At 41.1% G+C, this 26,137-nt stretch overlaps 1 protein-coding gene across 3 annotated transcripts in view; it reads left to right on the top strand.

The window, feature by feature from the left end:
• Positions 1–26,137, top strand: part of LOC100643844 (calmodulin) — a 64,689-nt gene that overhangs the window by 4,212 nt on the left and 34,340 nt on the right. For 2 of the 3 annotated variants that reach the window (XM_012319632.3, XM_048414466.1), the window contains exons 2-3: positions 19,125–19,560; positions 24,601–24,744. In XM_012319632.3, the coding sequence (XP_012175022.1) occupies positions 19,218–19,560; positions 24,601–24,744 (487 nt within the window). In that variant the 5' untranslated portion in view covers positions 19,125–19,217. Of the gene's footprint in view, positions 1–2,200; positions 3,012–19,124; positions 19,561–24,600; positions 24,745–26,137 lie in introns of those variants that run through there. The other variant, XM_012319609.3, reaches the window with a different exon arrangement.

The following is a 26,137-nucleotide window of genomic DNA, read 5'->3' as shown; positions in this document are numbered from 1 at the left end:
ATGCCAGTGGATTATCGATATTTGTCCAATATGGATAAGTGTGTGGATGCGTTGCGCAAGATTATAATGAGTATGTAAATATGCAAAAAATAAACGATACGTAAGGTTACTTCTCGTCGATACAGAATTCGCTTGCGTTTAGGGAAGTATGGACAGGTGGCAGCACCAGTACTGTACTTTCGAACTTTTCACTTTCCGTACTTCATGTAACGCATATCGAACTACTTAATTTAGCAATTTAGTAGATATTTAATTGAATCATGGAAATTATTCCATTAAAATGCGCCTACTTAATTTCGCACTTAAATAATGTACTTGCAGTAAGTTTTATCGTTAAACACGATTCGTATTTACTCATTTTGTACTAATCTATTATTTATCAGTTTAAAATAAAATTATTGTCGAAATATGATAATCACTGTCCGTATCGTATAAATTCATCCTTCGTTCGTTCACGATGGCAGTAAATTCGATGCGGGAAGAAACTTTGAGGTATCCATTATTTCTCGAGGAACTTAATGGTGACGTGAATGGTCGTAATATCATTTACATCTTGGTACGCTGAGGAAATTTTGAAGTAGCATTTTAAGATGACATAAAATCTTATCAAAAGTTGGAAAACCTATTTCAACATGGTTGACTTTTAATCGTTAACTGGAATAAGATGTAGATAGATCTTTTTACGTAAAAGCAGGTTAAACGTTATATCGATCCTAAATCGAACTTAACTAAGATTATACTTCAAGTATTTGTTAGAATACTTGGTTCTAATCTAACAGATACAGAAAAAGTAACCCGATATCATTGAATAAGAGAAAAATGTATTTGTTCGGATATCGTATCGTTTGTCGCTCCACTTTTACAGGGTGCAAACTGTATTTAATTAACCTACCATCGCATCCTCTAGTGGGTGGTATCCTGTTGTAGCATAACGTAAAATGGTATTCATGCAGCGCATCTAATTATAACAAATAATGAGGTGCATCCAGAATCTAAATTCACAATGTCCTATTTTATTTTTAGTCAAAAGTACAAAGGGGATAGAAATACGATGTATACTTTACTATTTCGTTAGTTTAGTGGGCGTACAGCGGTAAATATCGATTAAAAATTCTATAATGTAAAAATACTTTGTGGTTTCTGCAATCGTTGTTCCTCCAATCTCGATCGCCGATATGTATGTAATCTCTATTGTTGATATAAAGCAATTTTAAATGAAATTTTGATCCAAATCTCTTTAACAAAACTCACCGAATAAATTGAATTTCGATTCGATACGACTAACCACGACTGTTCGTTTACCGAAGTGCTAAAATAATGTACCTTGGTAACGAGAACGATGCGTACACCTATTAGCTGTTGCGCCCCCACTCATTTAAATACAAACTGCCAATCATTGGCTTTCGATGTAAATTGCATAGATCGCAAACACCTTCGATTATAATATTTGACCAATTTCGTTTTACAACAGAACAAAATGAAATCGTTAGAAATTTCGTTGACTCTATCATTTCTTTTGTCATCGAGCGTTTACGACCTGAAAGTTCAGACAATGGAGATGCATCGCTTTCCCATACCATTGTCTCGGTTTTTGTTTTTCTACGGTATTTCATACTCAAAAAAAAAAAAAAAAAAAAAAAAAAAAGGAAAAAGAAGAATAAAACCAGAGTGGACCACAAATACAGCATTACAATACGTTTGAAAACAAAGAATCGTTTTTTCCTATCATACATTTAATCCACAAATAAATTACTTCGATGAAACTTTGCCTTTATATCTACGTTTATCGATTATTATTCAACAAAATGTCCTTGATCCGTATTCGAAGGGTGAAAATTAATTCAGCGATTTCTGACTGGAACACTAGATGATAAAAATGGCATTAACGCATTGACAAGGACAATCGGTAACCGGCTTGGAACATCAGGCGTGTAAACATGCAAGGGTTACCAGCAACTAGTGGCGTTTGTTGAAACCCAACCCCTCGGTGAACCCTCCTTTCCCTTCCATTCACTCCCTTCCTGAATAGACACAGCCACCCCCTCGATCTCCACGTATCCACCCCTCTCTCCTAACCATTTCTCTCACCCTTGCTCGTTCACCGTTCCCCTCTTCTCGCTATCTGTCTCTTTCCCCCTTCGACACGCGCGGCTTTCTCTCGCGCGCGCGTTCTTCTGCCTCTGGAGCAACTCGCAGCATCCATCGGCCCGCTCCGGACTTCAGTCCATGTCGAGAACGCGGCACCGCCGGGACCCTAAGGACCCTTCGATATTCACGAATCCTTGGACCTTGCGAGCTAGTGGTATCGAGACAAAGCTGTTCGTTCGAAAGCCACAGCCACGTTTCAATCAAATCGTCGACCGATCGAGCGTATTTTTCAAATAAATCCGACACCGCACTCCTGTCAGTGGGAAACTGATCTCGCTCCACTGGAGGACTGGTATCCTCTATGGTACCTGAAACCTGAGCCTTCTTCCTCGATCGAGCATATTATGCTACCAACGAAACAAAGAATCTCGACCACCTCTCAATAAGCATTTCTAAAGCGTTGAGATCTGTTTACGTATAATACGTGGTGGACGTATAATACGAAAAAAACGAAGCTTCCGATACTTTCGAATTCATTCGTCATTTTGGCCAAGAACCCGTGTCCCGAAGGATCAGCGATCAGCTGTCCGATTTTGACGGATGTTTTAAGGGGTTGTCAGAATATAAAATTAGATAGTTGAATTTGATGCGGATAGAAGTAAATCGCCTAAAGCGTGATCTTTGAGCAAGCGACAGTTGGAAGGGAAGAGGAGCCACGAGGGCTCGCGAGGAGACTGAAGAAGAGAGATTTCCCGCAAGACTGCCGGGGGTTGTTGCCCAGCCCCGGAGAAGCGGACATCAGGCCCGGATGTTCGCAAGGACGAGACGCCGAAAGCGCTGCCATGCTACAAGGGAAACTTTTCACGGCCGTCAACAAATTCCTTACGACATCCCCTTTGGTTAACAAAATCAAGTTGCTGATTGTAAGTTTCTATTTCTTCTCTCTGTCTCTCTCCTTCTTTCTTTCTCTGTTTCTCTGCCTCTCTGTCTTGCTGTCTGTCTGTCTGCCTCTGTCTTCCTCTCATCATTTCCCTTGTCCGTGTCTGTCTTTGACCTTCTTCTTCGCTGGCACAGTTTCTCTTCGACCTTATTGAGAAAAGTTGTCAGTCGCTGTCTCCGGTTTGATTGTATTCCGAGCCGTCCCGAGGAAACTGTTTAGAAAATTGTCGTATATATCTTCGACCAGCCAGATGGGGAGATTATTTGTTGTATATTGGAGTCACTTTTCTCCGCTATGATCTTCTCCACTACCTTAATGGAGAAAATGCATTAGTAGCTGAACGTATGAAATTGAAACTATATTTCGGACCATTTTCTTCGATGAAAGAATATAACCTTGTGGGTAGGAGGAACGTAACGTGAAATGTTTGGAAGGGAGGGTGGAATTTCTCGAAATTCCTCGTTGCATGCTTAACTCGGAGTACGTTACATTCTGCAGAAAGGCACCAGCAGAAATTCGCAATACAGATTTTTTCTCATGAGAAGGAAAATAGCTCGGATGATACTACAACAGCGATAGTATGTTGGAAATGCAAGCTGTACAGTTTTTACGTACCCTTCCTCCAGTTCGAGAAAGTATTTATAGTAGCTTTCCGAGAGGGATCTTTTTGTTTACCTGACTACGAAGTGAGAATTTTGTGCCAGCGAAATGGCCCGTGGAAACTTCGAACTTGTTTTTCCCAGTCATGAATACGACCAGGGTGGCACCTTTAATTGCACACAATTATCTAACTCCACGCTTGTTTGAGCACCATTATACCTTCTTCTACCACTAACTCATTCAACTTTTTACTTTCATTTACTTTTTCCAATTATTCTCTTAGGTCTCGAGTTAATCTTCGCTAATAGTAAAAACGCGAGCGTTAAGAAATCAGAATATTAGAGGGCTTAGTCATCTCCAGTATATATTTCATAAAGAATTACGTGGGAGAATCGTAGTTTAAAATTATGTAGTAAAAGTGCAGCGATTTGGTAACAAAGAATTTTCATGTCCTATTAATCATGTAATTTCATGCACGTGCCTCGAAACTGAACGAAGTCATTGATTGAACATTAATGCAAATCGATAATGCTTCTATCTACGAGAGTCGTTACATGCGCATACCTTGTAATGCTCCAAATTATATAGCGATACACGTCAGTTATTTGCCAGACGAAACAATCAAAGCACACTCCATTTCCCTCGTTTTAACTTGTTGCTCGTCGTACCTCCATATCCTTCCGTATGTTTATCATTGGTTCTAACTGAATACCATATTCCTGTCACTGATAAATCCTATGGAATTCGTCTTTGGCATGTAACGACGACTACAAGCGAATGATCAAAGGCACACGGATCGTAATTTCATGTCGTATTCGTGAAACAACAACGTATGATTCTACCAATTTACCTTGCACGTTTGATACAAGATAATCTAACTCATCTTTAATTAAATTTAATCAGGGAACAAACTTATCGTGGGGGATTAGGGACAAGCAATCGAATTCTCCATCGTGCACGGAAATGATACATGCCAAATATAGGAATACATTTTAAGGGATCATCCTTGTCGTATTACATGCGCCAATCCCTGTATCGTCTTAGGATTCGTTTCGAAGATTCCACGTGTAATCTTCGACGTATTATGTAAAATATTCTCTGTCTGTTTCATTATGCGATACAATCAAAGTCATAGGTATAAGACTTATATTTATAATCGCAAAAGTTTATTGCTACGAATTAATTACGGATTTATAGTACTTTTCCAAAAATGTGAGTTTGCTTAAATTATTAGAAAATGCAGCTGCCACCTTACTGTCAGGATCTCTTCAATTAGACGTGACCACTTTTGTTAATCATACTCCTAGAACTGGAAATGCATGCGAGATTCAGCTCACAATCTCTAATTCATTACTGACTAATTGAATTTGCGTTTCTTCCGCTCGTCCTCTTACCAGTTCTGCAAGTTACCTGACTTGATGTTTCTATTTACAAGTATCAGACTTCCGATAAAGCGCTTTGATCCGATTGCTCGAGTACTGTTTCGGACGTTTCAACATTGTCCTCTATTGGAACGGAACGAATTTCTAGGAGTTCTCGCGTTTCTCCGTCATTCTCGACGTGCCATTATCATCGACGAATGTTCACCGCAGAACTCGAAATTCCGACCGGGCACGATGCTACACGCGAAGACAAATGATCAGATCGTAAGCAGATACGAGACGCCGTCTAAAAGAATGCACTGGTGGACAACTTCTGGCCCGAACTGCATTGCGAATGAGCCCTTTGAATAGCAAGGCGTAGCAGCCACGTTTGTTGCAGAGTGTAGAGTCCATCGTGCTTTCATCCTGCTTCCATAGTTTGTTACTTTATCAGTTTACGTGAGCCACACACAGTGGTACAGGTCAGTCTGTTGACTTCCCCAACGAGATTAGCATTGTGTTCTTTCACTTGCAGCGTTCCTGTGATTCTATTAGCCCGAGCAGAGTTTTTCTCTACGTGCCGCTTTGTTGTGTTTTATTGCTGTTCATGGTGTTTTATGTTGCAACTTAAACTCGCAGAATCCACATACCTACTTTTTTACTCGCGTTTGGCTTTGTGGAATTTCAACATGAACGCGTGTTACTGCTAGGAAAGAATGATCTTTGGTTTGAACATTCTACCCTTTCAGTTTCGTCAAACAAGAGAAATCATGTTTGTCGTTCGTTTAAAAAGCTGTACAAACAATTTTCATTCTTTGGAACTCGATATCGCGTGTTTGGTACCGATATATGAAATATATCGGTTGAGTTAGGACTTTAATCTTTAATTGGTTTATTTACCTGGTCCGTCTCAGATTATATAGATTGTCGATAGATTATTATCAGCTTTGAAGATCCAATAATTAATTTTTCAAAGAAATAAGCTTTGCAGCAAATCTATCTTTTATCATACGTATTCATACACGTAACAAAATATTCGAAATAATTTTAAACGAATTTTCAGCTTAGCTTCGTTCATTTGACAGCCGTATCACGCGACACATGATTGGTCAATTATCAGCATTTATGGGCACATGTTACACGCAAATTGCGTTCCAGATCAACGGAATTTTTGTCAAACGTCTGTCGAAATATCCACTGAAAATCTCAGCAGGATTTTCCCGCGCGTTGAAATCCCTGGAAGTTCCAGTGTATACCATTCTATCGAATCAGTTCCCATCAATTTGATCAATTCACCTGCGAATTATGACGTTATAAATCTGAATCATTCGCATTACGTTTTAATAGACTTTCTATGAGATATCATGAGTTTTCATTCTTTCTTTCTTTTTTGTGTCGATCGAAAATTTCCTACCCGATAAAGGAATAATTAACTACGACCAACTTCATCGAACAGGGTAAATGTTTAAAACAAACGATCCGGTTTGGCTTTCTCCGGTTTCAGCCGACGAAAACCGTCGGGCCAGTTCAGTTTCAGGCGGCGCGCCGTATGTGCATGTAATTGCGCATCGTTTAAACGTAGATTAAAGGAACATGTTGACAACCGTAACATTGCACGTCCAAACATCATAATAAAAACCGGGCCAATCCGCAGCGTTTTGGCGATGGCACAATTTCGTACTCATCGCAAAGCACGTAAGTTACTTTGAAAATGTTAATGAGTCAGGACTAACCAAACCGTTAGCCCATACTATGATTATATAACTTGGGTCTTTGAAATGCTCAAGGAGAGGAGAGTTATTAACATCACTGGATGCTCTCTTCAAATTTCTGAACGTGAAATTTAGAGAGCGAAGTATATGCTCATCTAGAAATTTAGAAGAAAAGTCGCAGTTATAATTATGTATTTCCATCCCAATTGGTTAAAATATAAGATAAGATAAGAATTTTACGAAACAGATCTCCCAAGAATCATCGAAAATAATTCGAGCTCACGATATCTAGTATACATTATATGTATCGTTCATCACGTTTACGTACTTTATCTCTTAGTTAGCTGATCATATCTGCCTAAATATAGTTTGCATTTTTCCTTTGGTAGAACACCCGCGCGTTTCTTCATTCATTTGCGATGTGCTTTACAACGATTCTTTAATAGGTTCTTTTTATTCTGGCGCAGAGAAAATGGAGGAATGTGGTTTGAAGAAGACAGCAAGTGGTAGAGTAGTGGAAGGTCGAATTTAATTAGAGTATTCCATTTTCTGTGGTAATTTGTAAGAAATAGGCGAACGTTTCATTATTTTAATTCGTTCAGAGCTTTCTCTAAATTTGTACCCGTCGTAAAGGAAAAAATTTCCTGTGGTTCGTTGCAATACGCCCACTTGACTTCTGTTTGATTTATAATGCTTAGGCACTTGATTCCAATTTAAAAAATTGAGTAAAAAGATAGAGAAAGGATAGTATGACGAATACCTCACGATATGAAACTTGTTAACTCGTTAAAACATTTAATTTCTGTTTCGAAGCATCGAGTACGATAAGATAATTTTGAAAAATTATCAGCACTCATACTTTCTGCAGGCATTGTGCTATCAACAATACGCTATATACGAAATTTTACAACGCTGACCTATCTGCTTTCATCTTACGTAAAGTAAGAAACGTATAGCCAAGATGCATTCCATTTACCGCTTTGTATGTCACATCTTATAACGAGCTACTCAAAGGTAGGAAAGAACGGTACCGGTGGAATGCGCAACAGAAGCATGCAATAGCCTGTAAGCTTCGATACTTCTCCCTTGTCAATTTGCATATCGACGCAGATACCGCGTGTCGTCAATTCTTCGACCAGGATCATCCTTTATTCTTTGTTTTCGCTATTGCTTTTTATCGCCGATCAAAGTTTTCATACTGGGTGTTTCGATTAGAACGAACACATTTAATACAAGACGTCGTAAAATGTTATATTTCGTCGAGTTAGTGGCAAAAGGAACGATCCGCGATGTATATTTATTCCCTGCTAGATCGTAAAGCGAAGAACAGGCCAAACGACATAATGTTTACGAGGACGAAGAGTTTAATTGATATCGACTCATAAATTTCATAGGTTTTCATATCCTGTCGAGATATATCTTCCCGCGTCGCAAAACCCAGAGGAGCTTTCATATCACACGCGTGCACCATCAAAATTTCATTTTTCTTTTGAATTTTTTCGCCGATTGCTTCTCCAGCTGTGGTCCAGAGAGATTGTTCGATTTAGGATTTAGATTCGATTCAGGCCAATGGAGATCTCGCACGAACAGTTCGGATTTATTCGAGAATATCTTGTGCAAAGCGCGTTGAAAATCCACGGATCGGGCGACTATTGGATACTTCGAATTCGAGTATCAGGATTCGACGATTCCTATCGTTTTCCAAGCTCCAAAGGAGCATGCTTTCTTGGAAATATTCTGACTGTTCGCGCGCTCAATGCGACTACTTGGCCGCGAGTTTCGAGTCCGAGTTGCTTCATGTTTCACGCGCTCTCCCCCCCAAAATCGAATCTTTCCGTTTGATCGCTTTCAGCTTTGAAATGAAAATTCTTTCGTTCTTACTACGTGCTAGCATCAACCTATATATTATTTTTCTCCGTTTTTCGACGAAAACAACTTATCATCCAGCTCGTATTTCCTATCGATTATTAATTTCTCTTTAACGATTGCTCCATTCTTTCAGAGCTATCGATTAAACTCGGACGCTAACAGAAAATATTCGACGAGAGTATTCATTGATATTTCACCGAATAACAAATAAAATTAGCTCTAGAATTTAATTCGATTGATTGGACAAATAGCAAGGTGCTACCGCGGTGCTCGCAGCACGTTACGAATTATTTTATAGCGATACACGCGGCCACGTCCCATTTACCATGCCTCGCCATTTGAATACCGTGCATTCTAATTAACCGCACCGTACTCCTGCATTTGTATGGATAATTAGTTTACTCCATGTCATTAATATCCGTAACGAGACGATAACTTCTCGAATACCCTGACTTCGTATAGCTTCGTTTGTATTGTCGAACTTCGATGAACAACATCCTTCAAGATGAGTGATAGATTATGATAGCTGCGAGATAGTTCTTGCAACGTTATCCATCGTGTAAATGCACATCTGTCCGTTACTATGACTCTGTATATATTAAGCAAACGAATCGCTATTTAAATCAGCTTCGTTATTCACGGTATTGCTCGCGGCCTACCCAAAAGACGTTTCGAGGTAACTTCGTATGGTAACTCTATTCATTGTCCTAACTTTCTTCCCAAACTTCTCCGACTCTTGTGCATGCGTCTCGGTTCTCGTGGGCGTAGGAAACGCTGGGGTGGAATGTGGCTGAAAAATTTGCGATCGTCGAGAAACGTATCGCGAGGGGTAGCCGGCGGATTAGCGAGGAATATGCAAGAGGCCTGGGAAATTAAGGGGACAGAGATTTCGCGTTTCGTATAATGAAGGCTTTACCGTGGAACAATAAGATTCGCAAAAGTGGGAATTAAATTATATTTAGGTGTTCTTTATGGCAGACGCTGGGAAGACAGGACAGGAAGGAATTTAATCGACCGAATTCTCGATCCTGTTTCTATTTTATACAGTCGAGAGAAAGAAAAAAGGAACGAAAAAGAAAGTGGCGAGGAAAGTGATAAAAGATGAATTCTTACGATTGTAATATTTTCTTCTGATTTTTAGAACTTACATTGTTCACTTTGATCGATCGATTCGGATATACGTACTTCAAAGATAAATATACCTTCACGTATAACACGTCTGTTGTTGATCGAGGATGAGATATAAAAGACAAGATTAAGGTGGCGATATTATTTATCTTGACGACACTTATCTTTAGTTATTTATATATGACGGGCCGGTCGCGGGTGCTGCAAAGAGATCGCGATAAATTTAAGACAGCCAGGCTCGTTTATCGAATATTCGTCGTAAATAGAGTATTTTCGAAGAGAAAGCCGCGGGAACGAAGACAAAATCGATATAACCATAAAGATACCGATCATCATAACGATTCGCCATTTATCGTCGAGTTTTAATGAAATTTAAGAGCGTTTCAAGTTGGCTGTTTGTGATTTACGCGTAGCACGTTGACAAAGCACAGAAAACGAAGTCAATTTCGTAAATTAAACCTCGCTCTCTCGTATCCCCTTGTCTACAATAAAATTTCGGGGAACGCGTATAAAACTTGCGTTATCTTCGCGGCTAACGATGCGCACCAGCGTAATAAGTTTGTCAGAATGTACATAACGATATTTTATTTCGTCATAGAATAGCTAACACGTTCACTCGTTGCTAGTAAAAAACGGCCGACGTCTTTTTATTATTGAGCAAATAGAGGCCTGGTCGATAAACCGTTCACTTTATCAAAACGGTATTGACCTGACCAGGTAAACACTGTGGCAATACCCATAGGCAACGCATATCGCGCTGTAATACATACGTGTTATATCCTACATTTCCTAATTCTAATCTACGTCGAATCAAATGTCACACCTAAGCCATCGGGGTGTGTTTTCCCATCGGCGATGTCGTGACGGGTATAACACTGGTTCATTCGTAAATGTCATTCATTATGCCATTACGTGGTACATGTCACGAGTATTAGTGGGAAAACACGAGATACATCGAAGGCAATTAACACGAAGGACATCGCGATAAGGCGATAGCCAGCGGCATTTAAGACACGACATGCATCGATCTGGTTTAGTAGATAACCAGGCCGAGTTTCCTAATCGAGATTTTGACACGATGCATCGCGATGCCTTCTATTGCCATGCCGCGAAGAACAACCAACAGCAACGACGATAATCAATTGAATTTTTCGACAATGCTGATGCGTTGGAGGGGATCGAAGCTTTTTTCTTCCTTTCTAAACTACCCAGTAGCGAGAAATTAAATCGCGCCATCGATTTCCGTTGCGTTCCAATCGCGTTCGGCGAATATTTCCCAACCGACGGTATACGTAACCTAACCTAAACCTCTTTTTTCCTTCTCCCATTCATTGTTCGATCCCAATCGGCGTGCCACGTTTCATCTGCATATCCATCGATTGAATATGCAAATGTTTCGTGTATCGTGAAACACCACTTACGCCGCGCCGCTGCGACCCTACGGTCTTTTGACTGTTCTCGTCGCAGAAATACAGTGCCGCTTCTATCAGCGAAGAATGATAATGTAGCTTTATTTCGGACAACGGTGAGAAAATAACAGGGCCATTGCTATTGCTAGAATGGCGAAACATCGACCATTATACCCGGAAAATTCTTGGCCAAGGCATAGTCGTAAAAGAACAGTGGGAAGCAGAGGGAAGCACGCGTTTGGTTTACCGAAAGAATGAATATCGAATAGGTAAATCTGCCGAAGGCTTCTGCTAGTGGCACGGTCGTAGCGGAATGTCTGAATTTTATGTAACGTACGATATCATTTCGAGAAACAGAAGTATAGGATTAAACATGGATTTTTTTTTCATAAAGGTATAGATACAGTATCTATTTTTGACAACGCGTAACATAATCACAAATGTTACAGATAAAAGAATCTTTAACGATTTTATACTTTATAATTACTATACGTGTGTCTGATAAAACAGCATGATGATTGATTTACGTGTAGGAGCTAATGCATCGATAAAATCAAAGTACATAATGATCGAAGATCACGGAATTATATATGCTATTGATTTGGTAATAATTAATTTCCTATCAGATAAAGAGGATTTCTTTAACTTGATACGAGAAATAGCGATATCATTTCGAAGAGTAACATATAAAATCGACGGGTATATTATTTTAAAAAGAAAAGGTGTATATTTTTCAAAGAAGTTTTTTTATTAACCGATTTAAATTTATAGCTTTCTAAATCCATAAACGCTGATTCTAAATTTTGATAAAATTCGCACAGTCGTCGTAAATCTTAAAATTTCTAAATATTTACAGACGTTACGTCAGAACGAATGCGTATCAACGTCTTGAGAATTTCTAGGCCGTTCGTAAACCGTAAATTCCTGCTCGAGTTCCCATTCGAGGACGAACTTCAGCCGGCAATTAAAAATCTCCTTGGTAATCGTAGCACTTTTAAACAATTAACGAGCGAGCAACTGCGTCCGCTGTAATTAACCGATAAGCAACCCGTCCGTTCCTTTTCAGTCTCACGTCGCATTGCATTGTTTCCATTTTCGCGAGCTCCTCCAGAACAATTCGACGGGGCTAACGAATTTTTTTCACCATAGAGCGAAACACAAGCACCCGTAACGCGAAGCTACATTTTCAAATTTTATCTTGCCTCCTCTCGTTTTTCTATTCGATACGGCGAACGTGAAGAAAAAACAAACGCGAAACTCTCGTTTTTCTTTAAAACGTCTCATAAAACGTTCCGATATTAACCCGAGTTTGTCCAAAGCTTTGCCAGTTATCCACGTCGCTAGCTTATTCTCTGTTTGTTCTAATTTGCATACTCAAGTTTCACAGGATGACTGACATGAAATTTTAAGTTTCATCGCTGCGCAAAGCGCACTCTGTCAATTCGTCATACTCATTTTTTAGTGTCCACACCTACGTTATACACGTATATATATATATTTCGTCGTTGAGTGAAATTTACGATGGCTAGAAATTCCAAGACGCTGTCAGAATGTCTCTGTGCACCGAAGTAGATGCGTTTCTCGCTTCCCGAGCTCGATGCGTTGCTTCCTTCTTCCTCGTTAATTCTAACGAATTTGAAACGAGATACGAACGATTTTGAGATAGATGGAGTACCGGCGGTAGCATTAAATGAGAAAACTTAAGCGCTCTTGCGGTGTTCGTCGTGTTACGAAACCGTTGCCGCCACTGTTAGCCATACTTTGGCCCGCTCTTTTCTTCGCCCGTTTGCTTTGTGCACGTTGATCCAACCATGCTGGGAGTTCCCGGTAAGACGTAGCAGTGCGTTAGGAGGCTTTTCGAAAAGCTTCAAGCACGTTACGGTTGGAAACACACACCTACTTTTCACCGGGTGAAAGTCCCCGGAGAGAAAATATCGCGCTACACCTACTACAGGAATATAAACCTCGGCCGTTACTCCCATCCGGAACCAAATGGGTGAAACGATGCTAAATTCTTCTCAAAAATGTCGTCGTACTTGTCACGTAGGCTCGTGTTTCCACTTAGGCCGTGATTCGAGGGATTCGCGGAAAATGTTCAAACCTCTCGCGGATAGAGCATTCATTGGCAGCCTGGGAACTCGATCATATATTCCTGTCTCAATTCATCTGTAAGGTTCACGAGATACGTGAATGCGAAGATTAACGGGTTTTTCGATCACACTAAATGGTACAAGGAATTTAATGGACGAGGCAATGAACGCGTGTCATTGATCTGTCGCGAATAATCACACCATTGTATCGAGAGAACAAGGACGTGAATTAGCCGTATTTCACAGGCGTTCCGTCGATCAATTTTAGTCTAGATGCTTCATTGTTATGGCTCGTAGCACAGTTACTATTTTCACGAACATAATTCTTTAATACTCTCCTATAAATAAAAATTTAATTGCAGGGAAATAAAAACGAAACGTGTCTGTAGCGAGGTGAATAAGAAACGAGAATAGTTTTAGTAAATTTGTTATGTATCGTTGAAATTTTAGTGCAAGTTCATGGAACGGCATCTTGTTAAAAATTAATGTTTCATCAAAAGGTGTGCTAATAAAAGAGGCGAGAAAAAGGCACGCGGTATTATCGAACGATGAATAGACCGTGTGTTTTCTTTCGATCTACCTCTTTCTCTTTATTCTTATCCTAACCGTACTTCTTCTCTTCGAAGAATGTGTCGTCGAAAGATAAATTTTCATCCCGCGTGAAAGAAAATCGCGATGGCTGTTTTCTCGACCCTTACCGAGAACGTAAAATGTTGTCGTTCGATCGATTACTACAGATATCGGTTTGTTACGAAGGAAAAGAATTATTTTTCTTCCTTTAACGGAGCCTAACCTACACGATGGCCTATATAATATGAATCGTAAACTGTGTGTATTCCATAGTTTTCCTCTGGCAATGAATTGAAAACGAAATCGGCGCTTAATAGCTGGCACAAACACGGGCAACCGTGCCGTCGCGCGATCATTTCCTTTCTCATAAGCTGAATTATGGCGCAGAGCGACGCGTTTGCGTGAAATCGGTCGTAAACGGGCGGTCAGCCGCAGCGCTAACGAGTTCGCCCTCAACGCGTTTCTCTCCCTTTCCCGGCGTGTCGATTAATCGGTTAATTCTTGGTAATTCCGTACATTCCCAATTAGCACTCGGCGAGTACGAGTACGGTACGTGGTCGGCGATCAAATTCTGTGTACAATGTTTCTAGTTGCGAGTTTCAGCTTGTAAAATCGTTCGGAACTCGCCAGTTGCTATAGTTCAGCTTCTGAGGACAGGTTGTAGCGCGTTTGGTTCGAGACTTCGTGGAAATTACACGAGCGGAGGGTTGAAAATGAGAGAAAGGTCGTGAAGAAGGGCGACAAGAGCGCACGAGGGTGTTTTATACTTTAACCGCGTACCTCGTTCCTGATACACCGGGCTGTGTCTTATCTGGTTATCTTGAGAAATGCTCTTGAATATTAGAAAGATTTTCTGACTCGGCCGAGTGCCGGAGGAATCGTCGGGGAAACTGCTGGTCCCTCGTTGATTGAATAGTGTCGAGCAGGCGGTTGCTTACATGCTTACAAGGTACAAGCTTGTCGCAGCAGTTTACCGCATGTAAATGGAATCACTATACCGCTACAAGGGGAAGGTAACTACATGTCTACAAATTGTACTAATCCGGAATGGAATCGGTGAAATTTGCCGTGTCGCAGTCAAACCCCCGAGACTCCAAACACCAAATGCGTACGTATAAGCAAATATCCTTGAACTTAACGCTCAGTTGGCGCTAAGAACATCGTATTTCACGTCCAGACATTTAACTTTCTTGTGTACTCGTACATTTCGCGAGATATTTTTTCGAAATATTATCTCTGTATAAATCTTGCAAGATGATTTCTCTTCTTCGTAATTGGCCGTTTGTAATGTAAACGTCGCAGTTTCTTCGTTATCGAACATCAATTATCGAGCTACATACTTTCTTCCCTGGATGGCCCCGATGGTATTTCATCCGAGGAAAAATTAAATGTTTAATAGCAACATAAAACGCTATCTCTTGTATGCAGGCCGCGCCACGTAATAGTCGCATGCAAATCGTCAGCCGCGCGTTCAAGTCAGTCGAAGTTTTCTCGTTTCTCGTTCAATCAAAATGCGAGACAGTGTGATCGAGTGCCAGGTCTTATCGCGCCTACGGCCTAACCCTCGTAAACTTTTCTCTTCCTCGGTCCATTCCTTTTCATCGACCTTGTATCTCTGCTCTACGTTTCTCGTTGTACGTTTCTCGCGTCGTTGCATCGTGCTTGTTTCCCCCACCCTGTAATTCTTTTCTCAGCGAAAATTACATTCGCTAGTTGCTTGTTCCTAGTGCTTACAGCACTGATTTACGTAGTGAGCATATCCATTCTGTTTCATCCACAACCGTTCCGACGAACTCTCGAAATTCGCTTCACGCGTTTTACAAACGCGCTATACAAACACCCTTTGGCGTTAATTGACACGGTTTTCGAAAGCAAACGATCAACGGCGGCATATAATTACAAGTCTGCCAGGAACGCGTTTCCATGACGTTTGTTTACTTCGATCCACGCTCAAATTCAACGAAATTCGCATAATTTTGAACGAACGTTTCAGATCGCGCGATTTTCAAACGGAAGTCTCCGATCGCACGTTTTAATTAAAACGTCTTAACCCATAAAATTCCGCGAGACCCGAGCCGCGCTATAGCATCAGGCATTCCATTTTGCGACGTCCTCTCATCGGTATTCAAAGAAAGCGTTCTTTTAATCGCCACCAACATTCCACGATCCTGCGGCAAGATTCATGCATCGGCCATTGCGATCGTTAAGTTCCTTATACCCATCTAATTGTCCGTCGATCTGTTAAGTATTCGATGCTTCAACCATTCGACCAGATGCTCGTTGCTAAGACGAGTTAATTAAGCGGCACGTTTATTACGAGACTTAATCGAGTTAGAACGGTCGCGTCGTCCAACCGATCTTCGTGCCCTCGCACGAATTTCGTGACTCTTTTAGCCCGAGCCAAGTCTCGATATGAAGAACTAGGCTGATATGACTGGCACAGCGATAATGGCCACGGCTGCGAACAACGGTAACATAGCGACGTTCTCTTCGCCGCTCTTCCACCTGTTCTTCCAGTTGACGAGTAATAAGCCGGTCAATTGGCGTAGTCGTTGCCGCTAATGAAGTTTCCCCTCGACGAGGAAATATCGAGAAACGAATTAAGAGCGTGCTCTGAGTTGAAAAGACTTTCAACGATGCAATGTGTATTACCAATTCATCGAGCGACTAAAAGAATACGAAATGTGAATCGATTGATGATTCGCTAAGGATACACTCGGTAGAGCGAAACGGATAATCTGTGTGGCTACGGTAAAATTTCTTCGAAATTAACTGATACCATGTTAGAAACGATCGGCAATGGTGCAATTTCTGACTGAAAGTTCACCGGTCAAAACGTTACGCGTATCGTCCATCTCGCTGTTGTTTCATTAACCAACTGGATAATGGACCGTCTGGTTGTAGGGGTTGGTCGTAATTGAATTATCTACATGATAGATTGCAACGGACAAAATGGTTCTTTTTCTGGTCCCGCGTCCATCTATCTCGTCCTCCGATTTCCTGGTTTCGTTGCGGTTTCTACGGTCTCGGCATGCGACTTTGTTTCCAAAAGAAATCGTGATTGGTTAGAGAGACGAACGTTTGTTACGTAGTTTCGAAAGTGCAGATTGCTCACGGATTATTTTTATACAATAGTGTCAGTTGTCCGTTTACGATCGCAGGAATTTTAATTATGCGGCTAATTAAAGACAACGTTCGATAACGGCTAATCGGAAAAACGAAGGGATAGTTAACGGGCGATTACGAAGAGAATTAAAACCGCTTTTATAATCACGTATCGAAGACGTTCCCCTTTATGTAGTGGTCAGCTAGGACGAGCAAAAAGGAGAAATATTCGTTGGTAGATCTCGACCGGAATCTGAAATCTAATCCAGTGAAATAGGCTACGGTCACCTTACCCACGTTGGGTGGCACCGATAAAATGTAATTTAAATCCGAGGAAACGTCGAATCCGAGCACAAAAATGTCAGGACCGATCGGGAACGCGTGACGAGTTAACGAGAATCCGATTTTGCCACTGTCTTTTTACCGATGGCTATGCAGATGAAAATAAATGGATAGAAAAGAAAAGGGAACCTCGGGAGCTCGTTCCACGTACTTTTGTTACTAAATTCGCGAAACTTTTCCTGTCGGTTGATTTCAAAATTCGAAAGTTCTGGCTGGAGGGTGGTCCGCGTAATTCTCGTTCTAGCCATCTATGTCAGTTGTGAGAAAACTGCACGGAATTCAATAAATCGGATGTCTTTCTTCTTGTCCGCTCGGATCACCGTGATTTTTCCGCAGAGTTATCGATCGCTCATGCGTTAAGAGAAATTTAATCCGTCTTTTTAATCTGAAAATAGCGGCAAGAAACTGCTTGCCTGCGAAAATTACGATTTTATGATCGATCGTTTCTTTCTAAGTGAGAATACGAAATTTATAGTGGTCGCGATACGCGAGCTCGATCTCAGCGGAAGATTAGGGTCGATTCGCGCTCCGAGCGACGGCTCTCTCATTCCGTTCGCAAAAACGCAGCAATTTGGCGAGTCGTCTGATCCGAGGTTTATCGCTGTGACGTGTGTATGTTGTGTCGAACTGACAGGGAAAAAAGCCGCCGGCTCGAGCTTCTTTTATTGTCGCGGGAAATACCACGGAACCTGGCGGTTTCTAAACAGAGTTAAACGCGTCGTAACTTGCGCCCTGACGTTCGAAATGCTTTCAACCGTTGTGCGCTTTTTCTCTTCATAAATCAAGTCGACTTGGAGTAAGCACTCTATGGCTGTTCTTACGGTTATTAAATCCACGTCTCAATTACTTTCGTTAATAAAGTTCCGAGCGATAAAATTTTTTAATTTTGGAGATTAGATAATTAAAATTTCTAAGTTTAAAAACTGAGGCGGTATTATCTAGGAAAGAAGGATACAGGCAGCTTTCGATGAGATTATTTTAATCAGAAAAGAGAAGCGACCAATTTTATGCCAATTTAATAAACTAAATTGCCAGAGTTTAACAAGAGCGTTTCCCAATCGAAATCCAATCGATGTTTCTGTTACGAATCGCATCAATTACTGCCATCAATTACTCGGCTGTTGATATTGTCGACAATATATCTCGCACAGAGGAGGCTGAATGTCAAGCCGACCATCAAGGCGTTCAATCGATGTTCGTACCTACAACGAGACACGATTACCGTGAACAGCGCAAAAACACGTTCGTGGCTAGCTTCTAAACCACACGACCGATAAACTTTGTACGCTGATACGCCTGCGGGACGTGTCTCCAAGTTTATAACCGCGAAACAACGAATACCTGTCACTTCGTGATCGTTACCCGATTCCTGTACATTTTTCACTCCAGTTCTGTCCGAGTTTACTCAGTTCCTTTCTCGCAAACTGTTCGTCCACATTATCTTTTTATTATTAAATTCCGGTAATACGCATCGGGCCAACGTGCAAAATCATCGATGGGATTGCGTGTTTTATTGCGAGCCAATAGATGTGTCTTTCTTGGATTAGAACACATAATTTCAATCTTCTTTTTTACGTAGCTTTATCCAGATTCGTTCTATTGTGTCTTCTATGTCACGGTGAACTGTCTGCCCATCGTAACGCGCGTCGTGCCACCTGTGGCTAGCGAGCTAGCTCGATTCATCGACCATCAGAGAACGTTAAATCGTTATCCACAAAATTCATCTGTCTTCTTTATTTGCCACGCTTTGTCTCGCGTGATTGCACTCTATATTCGCAAATAGAAACCGTGAAATCTCGACGTCTACCGTTTCCCTAAGCATTTTCTCTCTACAAATTCCTGAAACTCTGGCGTAGAAAAGATGAACAAACGGTTGTTCTCACGAGCGTGTTTATTTAAAACGTTTGCAGACGAGACAGAGCAGCGGGACGGTAGCGAACAGCGAGGGACAAGAAGGAACGACGAGCAGCTGTTCACCGAGGACGTCGGCGGCTACGATAACGATGACGATGACGACCACACCGACAACGTCGACGTCGACGTCGACAATGACAGTCGCGTCAATGGCGATGCCATTTGTGCCCGTGGAATCAGAAGCATCGATATCGTCCAGCGCGACAGACCAACGGCAGCAATGTCGTTGGCAATGGCAACAGGCCCCACAGCCCCATTCGGCGACTTGCCCGATCACGGCCACGTCGTCCTCCACATATTTGTCGGCCTCGTCGTCCACGGAGGCCACCAAGCTGTCAACGAACGTTCTCTTTTCCTTGCCCGCGTCTCCAAAGAGATCAGCCCCTGAATCGTCCAGCAAGACGCCTACTATATCGAAATCTCAAATGAAAGGTGAGTTAGTTTAACGATTATGAAACGGTCGTAGCAATCATCGTTTGCACAAGTAGACTATGTCTTTTTTTAACGAGAGAGTATTGATTTACGTATTCCAATAATCTGCAGTAAACTGTCAATTTGAGGAAGACGATTTAACTGGTGACTGGGACTCCTAATTTTTTGATATAATAATTTTCCAATTTATGGATCTTCCTTTGTTCAATTTGTCTTATCGTTTTTTGGTTGAAAGTAAATTATATCGTATTTCCACTTGCGAGGGCTGAAATCGATCTAACTGGAGTTAACTCTTAATCCTATAATTATAGAAATGTCGGATTTAAGAAATGACCAGATTAACAGATTAATCGTAGAAAGGCGAAGAAATTTACAACATGGTAAAAAGTTATCGGACTTAATATTTTGTCCTCGCATAGATCTTATGTAAACGACAAATTACTCAGCTTGTATTAGAATTAGCCCACTTTTGCTCTCGATGCTTCATTTGCAGCCGAATACGATATAGGTTTTTCAAAGACAAGAGAGAATTGGTGGGCAGAAAGTGGAGTGGTATTCGTTTGTAGCCGAATCTGGTACCTATAGGTTGTTTGAAGGCGAAAGAGAACTGATGGACAAAAAGTAGAGTGGTATTCGATCTATTTTTACGATCTTTAAATGACAGATAATCCTAAGTTCGTAGCTGAGAACTCGAAGAATTATGTTGGTGTCACACTCTATCCATATTAATGGCTCGGAACAAATATAACAGAGATTTTCTTTCTGTTTGAATTTCGAGGATTAAATACGATATCGCGCTGGAAAGCTTAATATGAATTTAATCTGACGTATCTTAACAATGTATAACTTTGCTCTTGTGTTATAATTTGGAAGGTGTTGTGGCGATGAAATGAATGTACCTGTGGCATATTATTCGTAGGATTACTTTTGAGAATATTTAATCGGAGATGAAATAAACATAAATCATGATCCAGGAATATATTTAAACCGTGTAACGAAATTTATTACTTTAATAACCGAGCTGGAAGTATCCGGGTGAATTCATGAAAACATAAAACGACTCTCGTTTTAAACGCATCCATGACTTTTCAGTCATTTTCCATAACATGAAGGAAAATTTTCATATATTGCATCTGTAATTAGTTCTGTTATATGATAGAAATATAGAGCCGAATTTCGTACGAAAATTTATTTTATCGTTTGTGAATTAAGTTTTAAATATTATCGTGCCTTTTGTTTCATTAGCTTATTATCAATTTAATTAAAATTAATTACGATACCTTTATAATTCCGAACAAAAAGACGATAATTAAAATTTCCAATATCGTATCCTTTTTACTGTCATTAATTCCAGCGAATCGTTGAGCAAAAGAAATTCCAAGAATTGTTTTTGTTACGCGGCTTATCTTTCCACGCAAATTGGAAACAACCGAACCGTTTTGTATTTCATTTATGGTATTCAGCCATCGTTACGAGCCACTACTTCGTTAGCGTTGTCAAAACAGAAGAGAAATTCGCAAATGCGCAGCAACAAGATGGTGCAACCAACAGCTTTTTCGTCATTGCATTCGTATACTGCTGTTACGTCGCGTGAGAACGAACTTCACTTCTTCTACGATATCAGGAGGGTCAACTTAACTTCTTTTACTTGCGCTCTAGACTTTTTCCACAGTAACATTCAAGTAACAGTTAAAGCTCATCAGTTAGTCTACATCAACTCGAGTCGAAGGACAGTGCAAGGAACTGCAAGAATCGGAAATCAAGCAGAATCTACAAGTCGAAGGCAGTCAATCGACAGAAGATTATCATCGCCGTCGTTAACACGAAAGGAGTCTCAGGTCGTACTCGTTCGTGGCGTCGATTAGACAAATCGTAATGGGAATTTACGACTCCCGTTGGCGCGCTTCTTCGAGATCGCGTCTCCCCGTGCACGTTCGAAAGTTCATGGTTCTTCAAAGGTTGTTCTTCTGCCTGTTGTTCATCTTCGTAGTGTTCCTCCAGTCTTTCCTCCTCTTGTTCGTCGATCTGTTGTCCCTCCTTCGCGTTGATAAAAAGTATAGATTGCTCGTCGTCCATTTCCCCACCTACGCTACCGCCGTAACTGATGCTTCTTGTTCTATTCTCGTTTCACATTCTGCTGGTACTCTCGATCGGTAGAATCGTATCTTCTTGCTCTTCCACTACCACCGTACTTCCGTGCATTGATTGTCCTCGTAATTCATCATACAGTAGGGTTCAATAGTACCAGTTTGGGTACGATCGTCAAATTGACCCAGGCGATCGGCATAACAGGAATTAAGCCGGTCGAATGGATCAATTCGACGATCATCCCAAAACTGCGTATTGAACCTTACTATACTATCGGTAAGAGTGTGCCCTTTGAACGAAGAAGGTGAATTCGTTGTTCACATTTTTCATCGGGAAATTGAGAGTAACGATCTGCGATGCCGATTGATTATGACCAACGTTAGGGATGAAGATAGGAGGAAGAAGCCTCCTACTAACGTGGTTCATGAGCGATATTGTTCATGAGAAAAGGTTCCTGCAAACTAATAAGATTCAGTTTATGGTGGGGCCTTAGGTTTACGTATAATGCTTGGGCCTTGACGGTCAGACAATGAAGAACGTCGCACGGAGCATTTCACGCGACGTAACAACTGCAATGCTTTTGCGGCAGTTGCTTTTTTTGACATTTGCGTCACGCGCAATCAGAAATATAGTTCTTCGTGACGTATATTCGTTTAGAATCCGAACTGTCGCCACGATTTTAACCGTTTTTGTTTTTGACAGGAAATATCACCGATACTTAAGCTCGACTCTTTTCAGTATTTTTCCCGTGTTTTCTATATGTAGACCGTTAATTATAGAAACGTAAAGAAAGTCAGCGCAACGTTCAATTACACAAAAAAATTTCTTTCGTAAAAGATCTATATCGAAACAAATATTAATTTCAAACGAACAACAAAATTAGCAAAAGATTCGGTATGAGATTCTTATGCCGTACGATACACAGCTACAAATTAATGATTGCACCTTTGACAAATTTCAAACGCTTTTTTCCAGCTGCAAGATACTTTTATAGAGACAGGATTAAAACGTTTGTCGACGATTCGTCCAATGGCAAGATAGCGCGACGTTAAAAGCAAAAGGATGTCGCAAACAGAATTTTTGGATCAAAGAAATCTCGTCTACGTCGCTTATTAGAGAGACGAAACGCAGAAATATGCCGGTCCCTTTACAGCAAAGCGATACGCGCGTCGATGCTGACTTAAGCTTCTTCCTAACTTCCGTTTCGTCTGATATTTTTAAAGAGATCCTTTATACTAGAACATTTTATGCGTGCGATTCTCAGTTAAAGATGCCTAGCTATTCGTTCGAAGATTAGGTTACTTTCTATAGAATACCATTCGCATGTTTCGCGCAAATCCTCCTCATACGATGTACGGTCGTTGCCGAGAGAAATTACTCGCGTTACTTCTTTCGAGAGACGAATGTCGAAAGTTTACTCTCAGTTCAAGACCCATCGAAACGAAGAGATAGCTGCAGCACGTGGAAATTAATGGTTTAATTTTCGACTTAACTGTGTCCTTATTTATGCTGCCAATTCGACGAATCCTGAAAAACAACTTCGAAAGGACTATCGCGCGAAATATATCGCAATTCGGAAAGAACCATACCTTGTTCCTTAAACTTTTACTTTACCTCTGCATTTTAGTGACTACATAAATTGACTTTATCTATTTCCTGTTGTAACGTTGTATTAGATATAAAAATGTTTGATATCGTATCGTATCGTTGATTCGCCAGAAGAGTGATGCGTCTAAAGCAATATCAATTTTCGGATATGCACAAAAATTAATTGTACACCGAGGTGTATAATATTTTATTAGAAATCCTAAAAATCCAGAGGCTATTATCTAAAAATGGCAAAGAGAAGGAAATCTATCTTTATTGATAAATGGACGCGATATTAATAATTACGAACTACAAACTTGTTGCAGATGTGTCGATATTATAAGGCGAGGGGTTAATTCTCTCGGATATTGTCGAATTATCTCAGCACCGTTTCCCTGTCGTTCGCACAGGGTAAAAGAGAACTACGAAAAAAGAAGAAAAGGAAAGATCGGAAAATCACAAATCCGTAACCGGGTTAAGCAGAATCTATTTGTCGACGTTCCTTCCTGCGCGGTTTTTCTTCGTCGTTACCCATTAGCGCGAAATCGCGGGCATCCTCCGGCTTCACTCTCACTCGTTCTCTCTATCTCGGTCTGCCGCTAGTTGCAGCACAATAGCGCGTGGATACGCCGGTGGAGAATGTGCTTATAGGAAAACCATAGCCGCCGGTACGAACAAAATCAATGGGCCGTGAAACGAGGCTATTAAACGGTCGAGTCAAGCACCGACGATCCAAGTCCGACCAAGCTTGTCCCTTCTCATCGTGCTCGCCACTGGCATCAAACATCGCAGAATGTTATCGACCGAACTGTTTAATCAGCTCGAACGTCCGATCTTTCTAACCCTACGTAACGAAGAAAGAAAAAAAAGAAGAGTCGATGGACGGTTGCGGATTTTACGATTTTTTCGATTCGTCTTCGTGACTTGCGATTCATTGTAATCCAAGTCCCTTGATTGTGCTACTGTCAGCGTAATTAGCCTTGGGGCTACTAGCGTCTTAATCGCTTTTCATTATTTCCTTTGTTGTATATATCGCTCGATCGAACGATAGTGTTTCAGAATAATAGATATTTTAATATTGCACTCTGCGAGAAAAAGGTATTAAAATACGGTCGTTGAATCGGAGCTAATTAAAGAATCGCCACGTGATTGTGTTGAGGGATGACGCATTAAGACCGGAAGGAAACTCCGCTTTGTGCCGCTATGCAGCACGTTTCTTGAACGCGTTTCGCCACTTGCCGGTTGTCGCCTTTAATCTTTCCTTTCTACGATGCAACTTTTTTAAATATTATTCATCGAGAAAGGAAGAAAGTTGGAACGAAGGGGTGCGTGTTTTATTAATCGCACTGAATTTCGCTGTTGTAGAGTTCAGGGAAGCTTTCAGACTATTCGACAAGGACGGAGACGGAAGCATCACCAAGGAGGAACTCGGCAGGGTGATGCGCTCGCTCGGACAGTTCGCGAGGGCTGAGGAACTACGCACGATGCTACAGGAAATTGATATCGACGGTAAGCGCACACACATCGAAACCCATGTATCTACGCAAAAAAACTTTCCCATTTTGAAACTAAGAAACGTCACGCTATTCTATTAATTCGGCTATGGAAACAAAGCAAAGTAAACGTGGTGTGCGACAAAATAGACAAATGTACCGAGAACCACGATGGAACGTGGCGTTAATCGAAAACTTCCCATTAATATTCAACGATACTGTGAAAACGAAAGCGCTTGGCGATCGGGTCGAGCACAGAGGTTCGTTAAAATTCGTAACGGTGTTTCCAATCACCTGGCTAAATTCATTAGCAACACGTTCGAGTGGAGCGCAACACCAGTCCCTTGCACCACTCCCGCACGTAAATCGTTCCGCTGTTGTTACGATCCTGTGGTTATAGTTTACGAACGTGAAACAAATAGGGATAGCCAGGTGGATTCGTGGATGAAGGTGATAACCGAACCACCGGCGAATGTCGCAAGTTTCGTTCGTTCGTGTAACCACGTTGGCCCACTTACAACCTTTCTGCCCAACGGCATCGCCTTAATTGCGGGTAATTTTCGAGAAGTGTTCTCTCGTCCAACAATGGGGAGAATGTTCGTGAGTGGAGCCTCTTTATTAAGCTAAATCCATTTCTCTCTCCCCGAGAACCCCTTCCCATCGTTACATACTTTTACCCCTTTTCCTTCGTCTATATCGCCACAAAAGCGGCAGACGGTCGTTCCGTTTGCTCGTTCTTATTTCGAAGCGTGTGGCTTGAAATTATTCCCGGCATATCCGATCCAACCTTCCTATCTTTCCGATGTCTAATCACGAGATTCGTTGAAACTTAAGGACCAAATCGGGGACCGTATCGCGACCGAAATCTTGTCAGCCTCCTCCATACTTCTTTATCTTTTTAAAAGAGACGGGATGGTGGAAGATATCTCGAACGGATAAGACGCAAATTTTCGGTGAAAATTAAACCGCGCTCGATGTTGTTTATGTCGATTGCTTCGTTAAGTGAACCGAGGCGAGGTTGAAGCAATGGAAGCAGATATTGGTTTCCGCGCCAAGGAGCGATGCTCTCGAGTTTGCCGTACTTTTTCGCCACAATACACAAGGTTCATATAAGAGTATCGGGACCTGTTGCTGATTCCTCCATCGCCAAAAAGAAAATTTCTTTTATCGCAATGCAATTGATCCTTCGCTTTACGATCGTGCTTTGTCGCGGTACTAAAAAGCACAAATTTCACACTGAAACTGGCACAGTGATCGAACCGATCAACTCGTTGATCAATTCTTCGTAGAAATTTTATAGATTTACGGTGGTGTATGATTTTTGGAAAGTTTGCTTTTGTACAAATGTGTACGTTATTTCGTCCCTTTCTTTTTCGCTTCTTCGGTAGAAATACAGGCGCTTCTTTGTG

Source organism: Bombus terrestris, chromosome 2 (genome assembly GCF_910591885.1).
Source record: "Bombus terrestris chromosome 2, iyBomTerr1.2, whole genome shotgun sequence".
NCBI classification, from domain to species: Eukaryota; Metazoa; Arthropoda; class Insecta; order Hymenoptera; family Apidae; genus Bombus; species Bombus terrestris.
This window is presented reverse-complemented; position numbering and strand designations above follow the sequence as displayed.